This window comes from Pleurodeles waltl, chromosome 12 (assembly GCF_031143425.1).
Source record: "Pleurodeles waltl isolate 20211129_DDA chromosome 12, aPleWal1.hap1.20221129, whole genome shotgun sequence".
NCBI lineage: Eukaryota > Metazoa > Chordata > Amphibia > Caudata > Salamandridae > Pleurodeles > Pleurodeles waltl.
Window position 1 is genome coordinate 627,124,290 of NC_090451.1, and position 18,045 is coordinate 627,142,334.

The following is an 18,045-nucleotide window of genomic DNA, read 5'->3' on the forward strand; positions in this document are numbered from 1 at the left end:
AGTCAGAAATAGCATGTTGTGTTGTGAGTTATGGGCAAAACTGTTTTGTAACAGTAACGCTCCACAAAGCATAATGGAGCAAGTTTCCAAGTGCAGTGAATACTGTAGTGTCTTGACTGTAATGCTCAGAACCATCCCTATAGGACACCTAAATAAAAATAGCATTTGTAAGAAGAGCAGTAAAACAAACATTGCAGCCATGAGAAAGCTTAAAAAGGCACTAAATGGTGGGAGGCGTTACTATTTTGGGGTCCCCCATCCTAGTGTGGGGACCCAGAGATGACCTAGAAAGAAAGAGTGGATCGGGCTGAATGTTTTGATGGGGGTCTTATTGTCCTAGGACCACCATAGGCTGAGTTATGGGCAAAAATATTTTGAAAAAGAAATGCCTGCAAAGCATTATGGGGTGAGTTTCCCCGAGTGCAGTGAATATTGTAGTATCAGCTCTCCCACTGAGCTTTGAGTTTTTTTTACTGTTGTAACTGCTCCAGTTGGTATATCTAAGTGCTAAACTTGTGGTAGTCATATAAATTGCTCCTTAGAATGAGTTTGCGCTATATGAAACTACAGGGACTCATGTAAAGTGCTTCTCCGACTGAGTTTGCACTCTATAAACCTTTTAAAATATATATTAAACAAATGTGAAATAAATAAAAACGAAACAGTGGCATGGCCAACACACGGAAGAGAAAGAAACAAGAAACGTCCATGCAGTGCGAGCCAACGAGGCAAATGAAAACAAAAATAGTGCACCACACTGAACTATCTCGACGATCGTGCAGTAACCCATGTAATAGGATCAGTCTCCAAGGTGGTAACAAAGCAGCCTCAAGGCGAGACAAATGTAAAGCATTTCAATATGAAATCAAAGGAATTTTGAAACTCAGACCTAGGAATGAATGAAAGTGATAAGCGTGAGATGGGTGTGGTTAAAACCCACAGAATAGATTACAACATGTCAAAAAGAGCAGCACTTGTGCGATGCTATGCTCGACCTAACAAGCCTCCATGCATGTGTCAATTCACCTACCCCAATATTAAGGGAAGGTTGGTTAAGAGGAATGTAATTTGCCAAGATATGTGAAGAAAAAGCTAGTGTCATTAAGAACTAGGGTCTGAACTAAAAGGGATTGTTTCGAAAAATGAAACACAAACAGAAAAAAGAGCACAATTCAGCAAAAACGTAATTTTCGGAGGAAAAGCTAGAACATGCCTAACCAGTCAGTCAACCCGATTTTTCGCTAAATGGGGCATACAGTTGTGGCTAAACAGCTTGAAGGAAGAAAAACGAGTGGTTATAGGTTGACAGATTAGCAGCTGTAACTGCATGGGGCAGCTTGCAGTTTTGCACCGTGACGTGCCGTTGTGCATATAAGACGTACAAGGCTTTTGCATCGTGGGTAGTAATTTTTTGAAGAGGTGAACAACCTGCTTGATTCGAAGAGAGGTCCAGGTGGGAACGCTTCTTAGAGTGGATCTGTGTGGCATAGGATAACCACGAGGCACATTGACCACGGTGGGTGCACTCTTCTAGCATCTTTTATGTTTATTGTCTATAAAGCTTAAGATGCACAACTCACACAAGAGCAAGCAACAAGTGGTTGTGACACACAGCACACTAAAAACTAAGTTTATACCACGGTGCGTGGCGAATGTAATCTGTGGGGTGGAAGGCAGGACCAGAGTAACACTAGAAATTAAATACAGTTCAATGTCACGATCTCAAGGCTGTGCACCTTATAAACTTATGTACTGGGAATGTTACTGGTGCCAAATATAAAGTTGGCTTGAAACTCCATAAAAAAAAAAAAACGAAGGACACAAGCGTGATCCCCCATCATGCAATCTTAAAGGTAGATAAATTGCCAAGGACAACAGAACACGTTTCCGTAAACCTACCGAACCACACTAAAACGTGGACTATTTTAACCTTGAGCTACTGAAAGTGCGGTCTCGCTGGCTATGTCTACAGTCTGTGGCTGCGGGTGAGTCATTCGGCCATTACTCGTGACGTCCACACCCAACGGAAGCTGCAGGCAGGCCGGGGCTCGTGCAGCCGAGGCCCTGGAGCAAGCGCTGCCTTGTGCAACCCACCTCCTCACTGGGAGGTACAAGGCGCTAGCACGTACGGAGCACGCGCGCACTTCACCGAAGAGAGGGAGGGCAGACTGGGGAATGTTCAGTGGGAAGAGGGGTACACTGGTTTAGGAATGCGCCCTGCAGGAGCTGCGGTACAAGCTGGTGCGATCAGGGACCACAGAGGGGCATTTCCGTGCGCCCATAGACAGCAGAAGCGTTGAGTAATTCGCTCTGAGCTCTCAAGTTCTATGCCTGGAGCGAGAAGTTCTGTGTCTGACTGCATTACAGCTCTTGTAGTTCTAGGTTTAAAAGGAGAACTGCAAATCTAGCGGTATCAGACTGCAAAAAAAACAAACAAAAAAAAACCCACACATGTTTCAGAGTGAGCTATTTTACAGCTGGTAGAAAACAATCTGAGATCACTTTTTTGGTCCAGATTATTACATTGCAATGTTAAATGTTACCTGGTAAATTATTTAAAAAACAACACTGTGATGGGGGTAAGGGCATGGGCCGGCTTTTTGCCATGACTAACTGGGAACCCGAGCTGGTATGGCCGTCTTTGCCAAGGCCTGACATTTTAGTCAAGGTGACATTTTATTGCCCGATTAGTAGTCTGAAGAGGGAAGGACGCCATATTTCTCCCTCAGATCCCGCTGTCCAGGTGCAGACTAGAATGTATGGACAAACTCGCACCTCTGGGCCATCAGGCCAGTTTCCTGAACCCATTCCTCAAGTGCCACCGTTAATGCCTCTGTGACGAGACAGGCCGACACCAGCAACTAAGAACTCCACTCCTCAGCAGTTGGAGTAAGGCCATTGCTGGCATGTAAGGTATCAATGCTTTATCCTGTATCATGGATGTCACAATGCACTCCTGGCCAACCCAGCATACTCGGACTATGCCCTATGTTAAATGGATGTTCCTTCAGTTCAACCAGTAATGGCACACATGTGATGCCACATGGGAGGAGAAAGCCTCAAAGTCAGAAATTGATCTTAAAATAGACTAATACACAAGCTGACGGAATTTTTCAGGACTCCGACAATAATGCAATGGCAATTAAAGGTGCATCCAAGAGCACACAGACAACAATGGGGGTCCTGGTGCACTCAAGGGCTGCTCATCCCCAATGCACCATGAAGCAGCCCACAAGGATTCAGGCTGCTCCAGCTATCCCGATATTCTACCCATAAGCTCACCAGAATATCCTAAACACAGATACCATTCTGATAGGCCATCCACGTGGCCAATCAGAAGTGGTTTGTACTGACAGTAGGAAGGATCAACAGGCCAAAAGGATGAGGGGTGAGTGTTTGCATGGTCAGCACTCCGTCCATCATCCCTTTGTGTTGCTAAAGTTGCCCTAAGTGGGAAGGGTATGCCCAGACGTGGGTCCCTTGCTCACTGTGCCACTGGAATCAAGCTAGCCTGGCTGAAGAAGGGTGATACCCTGAACCGGTCCCAGGATGCTTGTTTCCGGTCCAGGGAGGACCTGGCCTGGCACTTCGGGCTGAACTGTTCCCATGAGGAACAGGGTCAAGACTGATTTGATTATGGCTGGGTCCAAACCGGGGTGGCATGGTGAGCAAAAGAACAATGGATTAAACCCAGATCTGTGACTGGGGGTGAGTGTTTGCATTGTCAGCACTCCGTCCATCATTCTTTTGTGTTGCAAAAGGATGCACAACAGTGAGGTAAATGCAAAACAAATAAAGCTTGTGGAGCAGTTTTTCATGTAAGTTGACAGCGACTACAACATGTTGTACCTGAAACACCTCAAAAAAGTGCAGTGCATCAAGGCACATTAGTTTTGTTGTTATAAGTCCATCAATGATGATCCCAGCAGCACCCTGAGATATGGGTCGCTCGTCCTCTGAAGCTGGCTCTGCAGCAGAAAGTGTCCTGAGTCTTTGTTCACTTATTAACGTCTCAATCCAATTTTGTGATACTGCTTCTCTCTGAAGAGTCTGCTCCGATACAGAAAATGAACGCGGTAGGTCATTTTTAGTTTTTTCTTATTAAAATGTATATCACTTTACATTAACTACCCCCTACAATTGTAAATTACCATGGCACTAGAAATTGGATGCGAATTGCCGTCATACACTTATTTAATAAATCACAATTATCCTGGAATTTTGACTGACTTTCTTATAAACATTATGTACTTTTGACACCAAATATGGTATAAACTTGAAAGCATTAGCCGTCATAAACCATGTTTAAGTCGACAAAAGAAGCCTGCAACCTCAAATCGGGAAGAACCAAGCATGCAGACAATCACGGAATTCAGTTCTCAGCTCGAAAGTGTGCCTCCTTCTCAACTCATCCAAATCCAGAAAAGTAAAACATATCTCCTCAGTAGACCCGACGCATAATTAACATCTGGTTCTTCAAATACAGCTTCTAGCGTTGCTATATTTTTTTAGCATAATATCCTATAAGAGAAAGCTATCAAATCACCAATGGAAAAAAACATAATCTTTGACGATTTAACTTTTTGTTTCCTCACACGTGTGAGAGCACCACGAGGGACTTTGCTAGAAAGCTGTGTTGTAGAACTAAAAGAATAGAAATGCACGATGGATAAAAAGGGCAGTTTCCTACAGTGCATAGGACACATCTGCTTTCCTTGTGCAGGATGTGAACTGCTTCCTTAATGTGATATAGCAATCCTGTATCCAGTGTCAAAGAGATGCAGGATGTGATACCAAACATTTCCTGTGAAATATGTTTTGATAAATAAAAAAGCAAAAGCTAGCTGAATGACTGAAGATCAGTCTGGAAGCAAAATTGTACTGCTGCAAGAGTGCAAGGCTTCAGAAGACCTAGAAGGACTTCATAGCTGGTGCATCAGGATCTGGTAACAGTACTAACTGTTCATAGTACAAGATAAAATATCTCTCTCTCTCTCTCTATATATATATATTAAAAAAATACAATAAATAAAAAAACAGATTCTCGCAAAAACAAAAGAGCAGAAGCCGCTAATCTTATTGCTGTTAACCTTAACTGCAACCATGGAGATTGTATTACCAGAAATATAACTTCCATAAAAGTTGAAGCAATGCTCAACCATCCCGCCAGTACTATATCCCAACAAAAAGAAGAAAAAAAATAACCAGCATTTGAGCAAACTAAAAAGTAACATCCACCAAATTTATGTTGTAAATTTAGTACATTTCTTTGTTTTTTTTGTGAATGATGCACATTGGATGGCAACTCAGACCTCTAATTTAGAGAGTTTGCTGCACAGAAAACTAGATGATAGAGGAACAAAGCTTAAGAGAACAAAATAAAAAGGAAACATGATCACAACTGTTATGCATCAGTCTTTCTTATGGTCTTTTTTCAGACATTTCAGGTGACACTTTTACAAATTTAAGGGTATGTTAGCATTGTTAATATTTTGCTTAATTTACCACTAAGATTATTTTTTCATTGAAAAGAATAAAGGATAAAGTTGTGACAGGAAATCGCAATGGACTTATGAATTTAAAACAGCGATTTTCAAACTACTGGCCAAACTCATAAGTGGGAAAATTACAAGGAGAATGTGACCAGACAATTTCTTTGAGATTACTGAATCTTCAATCGTGTAATTCGGAGTTTTTTACTTCACTTCACAGGATCTAAGGTAATCCTATTCCTATGGTTTAGTGTCATTCACATCAAAGCCAGTGCAAACACTTAGACACCCAAGGCATAGTGACATTTACTAGTCTCGCCCTCCCAGCATAGGTGGGGCTAATATTTGCAGCTGTCAAACAGAACTGAATGCCATTTCCATGCCCCTGGAAGAGGGCGCATAGTCTTCCTGCACACTAAAATCAGTCCTGGTTACAATTTAGAGTTTAAAAACTAAATAAGCATTGTTTACGAACATTTAGGAAAATTACAGACTGTAAAACAGCTACGCAATTTTAGGATTATTTCAGCAATACAACCTTTAGGCCCAGCCCAATCATCAGAAGGCTAAACATAACAAAAAACTACATAATCTGAGTCCAGTGCGCCCCAGGCAAATGGAATTAGCAGAGTGAACATCTGGTCACTCCTTAGCTGCCTTCCTGGTCATACATTCTTCCACTGTTACTAGATATTTAACATGTCACTAGGGCACGGAAGGTGCACACCCTTAATGGGCATGGACGATTTTCCCAGGTCTGGTCAGGTAATGCACCTAGACAAGTGGGTCCTATTTAATTCAGTGTTGCAAGATTAGTACAATGAAGAAAAAAACAAAAACACTTTATAGTTGCAATGAATAGGTGCTCAACACTTAAGAGGGTCTTATCGCCCCTCCAGGAAGGAAAGCAGAAGTTAAAACTCTTCAGCCCTTCAATTTATTGTCCAACATCCTCACCCACGTGTACAAACCCATGAGCATCCTTCCTACTCCGCTCCCTCTAAATTGCTGACAGTTTGGTTCTGCCTTCTAGCCCTCCCCAGAATGAATCATATTTTACTACGTGCAGACATCAACCATGACTTTACAAAATCCCAAAACAGAACTGCTAAAAAGACCGCATATTACCAGGTTGGGCTTTTGTGAGGCAAATTTGTATAGCAGACGTATCGATTGAGGAACACACATGAAAAAACGCACTACTATCTTTAAGAATTGTTTTGAGATCAGCAATGCCACATGACCAGTTACTATTTCCTACACAAAGGACCTTTAATATCCCCTGAAGAGCTCTGGACAGAAATCTGCTGCAGTTTTTAATGTTTTATCCAAGTGGTCATGTAGCCACCACTAGGTCAAAATATACTGCATCTACAAGAGGGAGCTAATACGGCATATCCTCGAGGAAATGCCTCTTTCTGCCACCACCAAGGCAAAAAGTGGTCATTTTAATTCATCACAGGGGAAGAGGGAACAGATGGGAGAGACTAAACGCTAATATGTAACTGTGGGTGTAGTGCTTTGTTATATGTGGCTGACTAATTTGCTGAAATATGACAAGCATTCACATATGAGTGCACATCTAAGAGTGGAAATATACCACTTTATGACGACATTGATTATCAAAACACAAAATAAATATGGATAAATACCAATAAGACGACACAAAAATAAATGTGGATAAAGATGGATTTTGTTTTTAAATAAAGATCATAAAACCAGAAGCCCTATTTATATTGTGCACCTATGCCACTTTCAGCCACCTCACATTACTCTGAGAAACTGGAAAGACATGCAGACAGAAGAAGAGTCAAGGAGACTGAAGAAGAGGGTACGAAAGACATTAAAATAAGATGCCTAGGAGAAGTGACAACACAAGATTTCGATACACAACTAAGGAGTGTTTGGAAAGGTAATGCACTGGGCGGGTGATAAGACACTGGCGTTTTCACTGACAGAGTGAAGAACAAGAGATGGGAGGAATGTGATGCGGAAAATCGGAAGCACAGAGGAAGAGCACCAGAGTGGAGAAGCGCTCTTCCCCCTAGGTCCCAATTGTTACACCGATCAGCGGAGACTAAAGCTGTAACAAGCACTGGCAAATCCAATAGGTCTCACCTTTTGGACTCATTGGATTTGCCGGCGAGGTCTGCCGAAGCTGGACAGCATTGGTTAAAAAAAAGTGCAATGTTGCAATCACTGTTGCTAGTCGCATCATTCTGTAGGCACATGAACACATGCACGCACCTACAGAATTATGTAGGGTAGATTTTTTATTTATTTATTTTTAAACAGAGCCAACATGGTGGACACCACTTGGATTGGTAAATAAGAAAACTACATTTTAGTACTGCAAGAGCATAAATCAAATTTTTTTTTTTTTTTAAGTACATCGGAGTTGGGGACAAAAGAATACCAAGTTAGGGCACAAGGGGAAAGGCATCTATATGAGACTGTGCAACCAGGGGTAGACGCACACAATGGAGAAAACTGTGCACAGGGTTGTGGAGTGTTTAATAGTGGGAGAAGCAAACAAGTGAGAGAGCAGCACACAATGAAAACCACAACACACAGAGTGTGGGTATGTGGGAGAAGCATGTGAGGGAGACAGCTGGAAATCACATGCACTGTCACGGAGTGCTTAACAAAAGAGAAAAAAAATGGTTCCCTAAAACTGAGCAGTGGAATGAAGGGAGTTAGCCAATGAAAGGTATGATAAAGAGTTTATGCTCCAGGGGAGGGACAAATACAAGAAAAGGAAAGGAAGCCATCAAATAAAATGCAAGCTAATGAGAGTGACAGCGATGCCAGCTACTGATAAGCAATGGCCAACTGAAGCCCATGGTAAGTCCTTGGTAAGCCTACAACTAGTCTCCACAGGCAGCTTGTACTGTTTTGTTGTGAAGACCTAGAGAGAGAATTGTTCGGTGGCCATCTGTTGTCCATCTGCTGATTTTGTAAAGTGCATGGAACAATTTGAAGGACAAAGGACAAATATGGAGCTTGAGAAAAACTGCCCATTATAGTTGAAGTGTGAAAGTTAAAATTAAAACCAGTGATCTGGTTTTTATTGCATCACAACATTCATACAAAACTTCCCAACCCTCTTTGGGATGCTGAAGCACTTGTCTGCATGGGTAGTATGCAACATTGTGTTAGGGTGTTTGGTTGCAAGTGTGTTGTCTTTGTTTCGATCCTACGTGGGAAGTGTTTCCATGTTGGGCGCGAGGGCCACTGAGGTTTGGATATCATGTTGCTGGATGTAGGTCTTAGATGTATAATAGATGAAGCACAGTGTGCAAGAAAGACATGCAGTTTATGGTTTTCTGGAAGCTGGCAGCTTTCAACAGCTCTGCAGATCCATTTGTGGCATTTCTTATGATAATGTTCCACTTAACTGGTTACTGCACTGGGATGTCCTGAGATATTATGTTTACATTTTATGGACCCAAACAGCTATAGATTAGAAGAAGACATAACATAGTGGAGAGATCTACAGGGATGGACTAGGGATGTGAGATATGGGTCTTAGTATGCAGCTCTTGCACATCTGCATAGGTGCACTAAATTAAAGTCGGCCACTAGCATATGGCAGATATCTTCAGTTATGCCATCCCTGTTCAGTTGCTGATGGGTGATTTATTGTTGTGGATTTGTACAGTACTGGGTGATGAACATGACACATAGCATTTTTGTCTTACATGAGTGCAAGAGTGTCTAGCAGTATAAGAAGTTATTACGCAGCCTCATGAACGAAAATTGACTACACCTGAGAAGGCATTGAGGCACTTTACACTGGGCAGCAGAATTCTCCAGGATTCAAAGATTAGTGTTTTTTCAGTGGTTATTGGGTTTTTTCTTCTGCTCTTAAGGAAACCATTCCATACATTCAGTTTCTATATGCTAGATTAAATTAACATGAGTTCTGTGTGGTCTTTAGTGGGATTGGGAATGTGAATACATGCCAGTGACTGGCGAGAGTAGAGAGGTTATTGCCAGGTTGCAGATGTAGGACTTTTAAGGGAGAAGTTGTGATCTTTGAAATGAGGTGAGGTATTTCTGAAATATAGTTATTGAGATTAAGGGGCTTATTATGAGTTATTCATTGTGTATTATCCTCTATCACGCTATAAAACACATGCTGCCATTTACTGAGGTTAAGCGAAGCACCTGCCCGCAAGCATGTTTTTAATATCTTGCAAAAAATAAACTTTTGTCATGAATAGAAAGTGGCACCTAGATCATCCACATATTAAACTATTTATTTCACACGAGCTGCATATACAATACTTCTCTCTGAGATGTACGTCAGAGAAAGTTATACAATGAGTGCAGTGTACAAAGCAGAGTTAATCATGTATTTGTGGCATGACCAACCACAGTGCTTAGTTAAAATAAGTGCCTGGAGGCCACAGCAGCTAGCACCAACGCTTGCCCCTGCCTGCGCTAATGACCCCTGGAGCACTCACTTCAAAGCCGACAGGATTCCTCCCCATCTCCAGAATGTAGAAAAACTAAAATACCTAATCCCTTTATTCAATAAATCTCCCAAACCACTCAGTTTCCAACCTGTTGAAATGGATTATGTACTAAAATCTCTTACACTAAATTCAGATTTTGGGCACTAAGAAATACTAGACTTTATTTAAGAGGCAATTTTAAATTGACGCTATTTAGCACCTTATATTCAACAAACATTTTAAAGAAGATCTACTAATACAAAACAAAAAAAATCCTTTTAGAGATTATGATGCAAATACAATTCTTTATTTCTTGGTGGCAGTGGCCACTATCAATGTTACACTTTTGCTCACCATTGAAGTTTGATAACACTGTCAGAGCATAAACAGAAGCTCCGGCGTGCCTTTTGCATAACTGGCAACTGCCCCAGCCTAGTAGCTTTGCCAGTGCTTGTTGTAATTGTTATTAAACATCTGCAGCTGATTGGTCAGGCCTTGAAAGGGTGATGAGGAATAATTTTGATCCCAGGCATATGCAACAAAAGAAAACGTGTAAATACTAAGGGTGATTAAAAAAAAGTTATAAAAGGAAAAAAGGAATGGAAAAAAAGAATTGACAACGATTATTAGCCCAGCAGTCATGGCTCCGAAGTGCATTTCTTTTTAGGCAGAAGCCCACATATGACCTTGAAAAATCTATCACCAATAGATCCATAGAGCCAACAGATGAAGTGGGGTGGTCTAGTGACATTGGTTGTACACCAAGGTAGGTGGAAGCAAAATGCAAGTGACAGTTGAACTAATGGATGAAGTGGGTTGGCCCAAAGCCCCTCAGGGTGTGTATACATGTAATCTTTGCTATTATTTTACAGCATTTCCTCTAATATGGCGAAGCAGTAAATACTGGGTCAGCCCAGAAAAAAAAAAATGCGGTGACCTTTGTTCACATTTTATGTGACTTCATCCAAACTGGCTTTTTTCTCTAAATCATTTGACATATTCTTCTAGTATGCACAAACAACGATCTGCTGGATGGCCAGTACATATCAGTATCCCTCAAGCTGAGGGAAATGAAAAAAAAAAAAAAGGTACTTATATAGTGCTGAGACATGCTGTCTTGGGTGGACATGACAATAGTGAATGCACTACATTTGATATTGGTTGCAGCTGTACCTTCGGAAGTAACTGAATAAAAGGTGGCTGTGCGGATACCGCAATGGAATCGAATGAGCTACGATGTGAGACACGACGAGCACATTCAACCTAGAGAACCTGTATATTCTGTGGTCCCGGAGCCATCATGGACCGAGAGGAGAGGAGGCTCAGTACAAGTTTCTGCACAGGAATTATTACATCAAATTCTAGATAAGAATTCGTATACGTGCCTACATGTACATTCTGAGATATGCCTACATAAGTGAGGCAAGGTGCACAGCTTGTAAATTAACCTCGTTATGTAAGTTTGATGATCAATTCTCAAAATTAGGGGGGAAAATTGACGCCCTAAAATCATGCACTTAACGTGTCATGGAAGGATTTTATACCCAGAATATATATTATACACATATATATTTTATTTATATGTGCGTAAAGACACACACACATACATATATATATATATCATATCATATATAAAAAAAGTCACCGTCTGCTCCCTTCAGTCTAAATTCAAACCTGGGCCACTAGTCATTCTTTTCTTGCAGTGTGGGCGCCTCGCCTCAATCCCACACAATGCATATTAACAAAAGGAAGGCAAGTGAGTCACTCATTCACTGGGCTGGTGTAAGGAAGTAAATACATAATTTCGTGCCATGACTACTGAACAATATGCTGCACGGATTTTCCACTTCCGACACTACTAAGAAACAGAGTGCATTGTTTAACAAAAGTGAAATCAACCCACGTAGAACTTCAACAGGAGTGTGTATAAATTTTGACATATTTGGCCAGCTCTTAGAAGATAACATAAACCTCATAAATTAGTAAAGAAAACAAAGCTTTACACTGGACGTTGTACATTGCAGAGTCAGGAAAGTACATTTTTAAGCCATTTCCCTTGAAAGGGGAAGCTGAACTATTCACGTCTAGTATTTAAAAAATGCAGACGGGATGGAAACACTGATTATTTGCAGTCAGTGCTGTATTTTTCCCAGCTGCGCACCTTGCAAACACTTTCTTCCTGTTTATTTGGCAGTACTTTGGTTCTGTAGCAAAGCAAGCAACAATCTAAAAAACAAATTTTCTATTTTGCGTAATGATTCACAAACACTGACATCAAACATGGTCTTTAACAACAGATTTCGTTTGCAACAAAGCTAATTAAGGCGCACGTTTTTATCCTGATCAACTGCTTGCATATGGGAGCACTGCACAAAAACGGATTAAAATGAAAAGATCTGCTATAAAGAAAAAAGTCAAGAACGAAATACCGAGGATAAACCATTCATCTGTAGGAGGTGTACACGGGTAAACAAGGAGGAGCAGGTTTTTCAATCAGGGTCATCATGAGCCATTATGTGTGGCCAACCGACCCACAGGTATGCCAAACCGCACAGCGTTGTTGAAGCCTGAGCACAAAGCGGTCATGCATCGCCTACTGACAATAGCTGTGCATAAAAGCAAACGGCTGCATGACTGCATGTCGAGCTTATTAAGTCAATAGTATCACGACTCATAGCTTGCAACTTTGGGGGGTTTAGTTTTAGGGATGTGTTACCTGGAGGCAAGGGGTTGGTACTACAAGCCAGGCCCACTTGAGTTATCAGGTAGCCCCAGCATTGCAAGGAATTGGGCTGAGTCCAGATGAACATTTGACGAAACGCAGAAGGCAGGTGGTAGGGAGGCAGAAGCCATTACTATGGGATGTTCAGAGCGGAGGTGGATGTGTAGATACATGTGGGCCAGTACCAGCATTACACTCTCTTGAAGGACACACCCCTTCGCACCCTCAAATTACTAGGACTATAACAGCTTACCATCAGGGGGCTGGAATGTATTGTATTGTAATCGTATTTATATAGCGCTTACTACCCCTGACGAGGCGTCGAAGCGCTTTTCGATGAGTAGCACGCTACTCTGGAACCCAACAAGAATTAGTGATGGATTAGTATTGTTAAATAATGAGTACAGTTTTAATATTATTATGAGTTAATTTGAGCCGCGGATATGAGAGTTTGTTAGTTAGAATGATGGAGTAATGGAGGGGTGGAGGAGGAAAGAAATACAGAAGTGTTAATTGGGAGTATAACCTTAATTTACTCAACCCAAAGGCTTGGGATGAGTAAAGGGGGGTGGAAGGGGAAGAGTATGTGGAAGGGTTAGGGAGAGCATAGTAGCAGGGTGAGATAAATGCAGGAGAATTTAGTAGGGTTGTGTGGGAGGTCACAGTAGTAGAGTGAGGTTTGGTGAGTTAGATGTGGAAGCGGAGGGAAGAGCTTAGGCAGAAATATTTAGGAGATGAAAGTGGTAGAAGGGATTTCGGATGAGTCAGAGTGAGAATGGAGGATAGTTTGATAGAGACATGATATAAGAGTGATGAGTAGATAATTGTGATAAGATGAGAGCAGGAATTCATAGATATCTAGTATAACAACCCACCCAGGAGCCATGCAATGATCCACGAACATGCCAAGCACAGAAACAACATATACACACACATATATATATATATATATATATATATATATATATATATATATATATATTCAACTTCAAACGCTCGAAGTGAACTCAATGGCCCAAGAGGGGTGGTGCAGAGACCGGTACGAGCAAGCTGGTATAATAAATCCAACAACAAAAGAAAAAAGCACACTTTCACTTCACAGTTTTATTTACATCCGAGTTCAATGTTGTATATGATCTACTTCTATTCTGCTCCAAATACAACTGGCAAGTTATTGTGAGCACTCAATTTACATTTAATGAGATATGTGCACAGACACTGATGGGGAGGCCCAGCAGGGCATTCTTCTCCAAGGCTCAGTTAGCTTAGACAAGCTAGTTATATTCTAAATCAATTTAGAGAAAGGTAAATAGGCAGAGAGACTGACAGTAAATTCTCAAAACTTGTTTTATAATGGCTTACTTGTGCACAATAGAATGCATTTATTTCAGTTTAGATTAAGGAAGTATTACAGAAAGAAATCTGGCTTCTTTACGTAATCGGGGCTTAGTTTTCTAAAGGCTGGTCAATTTCCCGTTTAGACAACAATGCACTTCTGCTTTCAGTTGGATGACTGGTTCCTCAGCTGGCATCTGATACGGTTACAAAAGATGAACAATGACTTGTATTTTTGCAGTTGATTTTCCTGTATGGGTTCACTCAAAGGAGCATGGTACTGAGTGATAAATATAATGTTCTGCCATTTTGCCTGTCATTTTAAGTCTGCTACGGATGCTGATGCAAATGACCATATGTTTTGCACCTCGACTCAAACTCTTACTTCAGTGCATGCCATAGTGTTGACTACTATCACCATATGTATGGAATATCTTCTAACCCTCTCCTGAAACTAACATCTTTCAACAGAACAAGTCTTGGCCATATGTTTATGATATCAGGCATAATACTTTTAATATCACTTCACACTGTATTGGGGTTTACAAAAGGTGTTCCAAAAGGAAATCCAGCATGTGCGTATACGGCCTCAATGAATCCTGGTCATAGATGCATGGGTGAAACACACAATAGTCGGTTATGTGGATTAACTAGGCGATAAGTAAAAGATGAGTTGTTCAGTGTACTACTTCCTGAGTACTTCGAAGTACAGCATTACACAGTTTAACTACAACTATACAAAAAACATGTTGTATGCTGACTGCTGCCAAAAATGCTATATGTTCAACCACTGATGTTTGCCAATATGGCAAGTTTTTTTTTAGTGGGCAGGTGTAGCAGTTAATGTTTTCATGTTCATGTAAAACTAACATCCTGCCCCATCCTTGTCAGACTCAGCATGGAAAATCCTCTAACAGTTCTGGCTCTCATCATTAATCATTTGCCTTAGTTGAAGGCATTTCCAGACTGGTCTTTTCTTTAGGCTCCTCCATCCCTACAAGCATATACATCATACTACCCTTCAGGTATAACAACCACATTCATAGTCGCAATAGTTTATATGTTATCTGAATTCCTCGCAACCACCTCCTTGACCACCTGGGAGGCGCTAGGAGGCCTTCCGGTAGCCATGCACCATACAAGACCTCAAAAATAGAATATTTCATCCTCTATGTCCATTTCATATTTGACCACATCTTCACAGCCCTCAGTTTCAACTTCCCAGGTTCCAGGACTCCAATCTTCAATGTATCTAGGGTTATAGACCGTTTCAATAAATCCTGAGGGATTCACCTCCCTTCAGTCTGCTCTCGGCATTCAGGGCTCAGTTGCCTTCCAGGTTTCTGAACCCATCCACTTTCTCACCTCCCATCACTCATGTTTGCGTCCCTTGGCTCTCGTTGATGTTCCAAGACACGCTCATTTCGCCATTTTATGTGTCCTTTCTATAGTGACAATCGCCTAGAGAGCCCTCTCGAGTTTCTCGCCCCCAGTTCTTTCTGAATCGGGATCCATTTGGTTACTTTCGGTCTTTTCGACTGCCTCTAATATTTGGCCACTTACTTCACGAGCCTGTTCTTCTCAATCACATTTTTTGCTGTAAGGACATATGTTCCTTTACAAATGTCAACACCCTCTTATTTTATGTCACCTAATTCAGGACGTGATTTCTGGAATCTCCCTTAAAAAATGCGTCATTAGGGCGTTGCCCTGTTTGGACTCTTCTTCATCCCTGTACAGATACCTCCAAAATACGTGAACGGGAACAACCACGTAGAAAACTTAACTCATGCACCTAAAAACAGTTTAATCTCCAACCGAATGCCCTCACTCGCCAACTCTAAACGACCTCACCAGATCGGAGTGAAACTCGAGAGGCATGCCACTCTCTTAGACCTCCCTATCGTTTAGTCACTAGATCCAGATCCCTTGAACCGCCTACCCGCATCGAGGGCCAACAGGTGGCCCATTGGCACTGAATGCATACTTGTGGGAAGCCACCCCTCCCCACCCCAGTCACCCACTCTTGCTATGACGTAACCGCAGCCCCGTCCCCCTACTCCCCTGGCCCTGCGAGCGCACGAGATCCCCCCCTCTTCTGCGCGTGCACCCCACACGGAGGAGCAACGGGAGCTGCGCCCGGGTCTGTAACTGGAGAAAATGCGCGACCCTCGCGGGTCCAGGTAGCACTCACTCTTGAAGAGATAGTCGTACTCGTCGTCTTTACTGCCCATGGTGCCGCCGGAGGAAGACTGCCCGACCTCGCTCGTCGTCCGCCGCGTCCAGGTACTCGAGTCCTGCTCAGCTTCCGTCCTCCAGCGCCGCTGACCTCATTTCGCAGGTATTTCCTGCCCCAGCGCGTCACACCGAGCCGGCATCCCGCCCACACCGGCACCTTTCAAGGGCTTCGCGGACGGGCGAAGCGAATACCTGAAGGCAAGGGCTTGGTGGGGCCAGGCTCCTTCGACTCCTTTGATTGGTCAGCTGGGGTGCTTGTCATTCGATGGGCGGCGAGTGTTAGCCCGGCTGGGCAGTGGCTCCCTCTCATTCGCCATCGATGGAGACAGATGCTGAGTGGGCGGGGCGTGATGTCACAGGGCTCACCTCTGGCGTCTCAGGTAACTAGTGGAGAGTTTCGACAGGTACCGCTCTGTCTGCCGGAAGTTGCACCTTCTTAAAGGGGTACACCGTTCTGTGAAGGCGAACATGTTTAAAGTTGTTCAGCCTGTGACTGAAATCCCAGGAACTGATGTTCTTGGGGTGCGACTGAAGACAACATACTCGGAACACTTGTCTGAGCACATCACTTTATTATCAGGAGGTTGAAAAAACATGTTTGCGTTCTGCTGTGTCATTACTACCTAAAATGCTCATCTTTGGCAGGTAGTACCTGCTCTTATTTTTTAATCAAGTAGGCGAGCACGAGTGCTTTTCAGCAGGGTTGCAATACTTAAGAGACTCAATCTCAAAATAGGTTGAGTCAGAGTTGCCACCTTTCCCAGAGAAAAATGCTGTCCAGTTGTTCACGTTTTAAGATCCTACAAAGGCGATTCTTAAGTAGAACTTCATATGAAATTGTCTGTATTAATTTTTAATATGTTTTTTGGTCTGTGTTAACTTTAATTATCAGGCAGCGGTCATTAAGGCAGCTGCAGAAAAAAAAAAATTCAAGTGTTTTCCTCTTATATTTAAAGTTTATCTTGATTAGAGGAAAAAAATACGAGCTATAGGGGATTCTCTTAATGTTTTCACCAGCAGGGACAATTAAAATAATGGTCATTCTGTTTAAAACCCGCTAGGTGGCAACCCTAGGTGGAGTGGGTGTACCAGGAATCTGGGCACGGGCGCAACATCTGGGGGGGGGGGCGCGCTCGCACTCGCGAGTGCTAAAATCCACGGGTTAGGGGGCGCAAATTACTTGCCTTGCCCCGGGTGCTGACAACCCACGCTACGCCACTCCATAGAAATACATTTGGAATCCGAAAAACATGCAAGAATGAGTCTGGTAAATTTGGATCTTACATGTTATTCCATATTCAGACCAAGAAAATTTAAACAAGACCTGTCAACTCACCCTCATTTGGTGACAGTCATCCTATTTACAATGATATTCACCTTTCTGATATGTGCATGCCATCATAGACTTTTATAAGGTAATCCTCATTGTACCCTGGCATTACCTTTCAAAAAGGTTTTTTCTCTATTCTCTTTGATGGGATGAACCTCTTACACATCTGGCCACTCTCAATTGCTAGCCAAAAAGCTGGTCAGCTGGACCTAGTCAGTGCACTGCTCTGCCTCCTGTGGCTCCACCTGGTAAGTAGAGCCCCTTCCCTGGCTCCTCTGAACTCCTGACCCCTGTCAGGAGTTCGAGGCCCTCATCCACCTGCAGGCTTTCCGCCTGCGCCTCATCTCCGGTGACTAGTGGGAGAGCTCTGCTGTCAAGAATTTCGAGGACAAAAATATTGTGAAGGTATGTTTCTATGGGTAAGCAAAGTTTTACTATACTTAAGTCCACATATATGCACCTTGACAA

The 18,045-nt window shown here is 42.4% G+C and overlaps 1 protein-coding gene across 1 annotated transcript in view; it reads right to left on the bottom strand.

Moving 5' to 3' along the window:
* The window catches only part of LOC138268412 (ras-related protein Rab-11A-like), a 53,442-nt gene extending 36,968 nt beyond the window's left edge, over nt 1-16,474 (bottom strand). Inside the window, exon 1 of the mRNA XM_069218023.1 lies at nt 16,204-16,474. Within this exon, the coding sequence (XP_069074124.1) occupies nt 16,204-16,243 (40 nt within the window). The 5' untranslated portion in view covers nt 16,244-16,474. The remainder of the gene's footprint in view (nt 1-16,203) is intronic.
* Between the last annotated feature and the right edge of the window lie 1,571 nt (nt 16,475-18,045).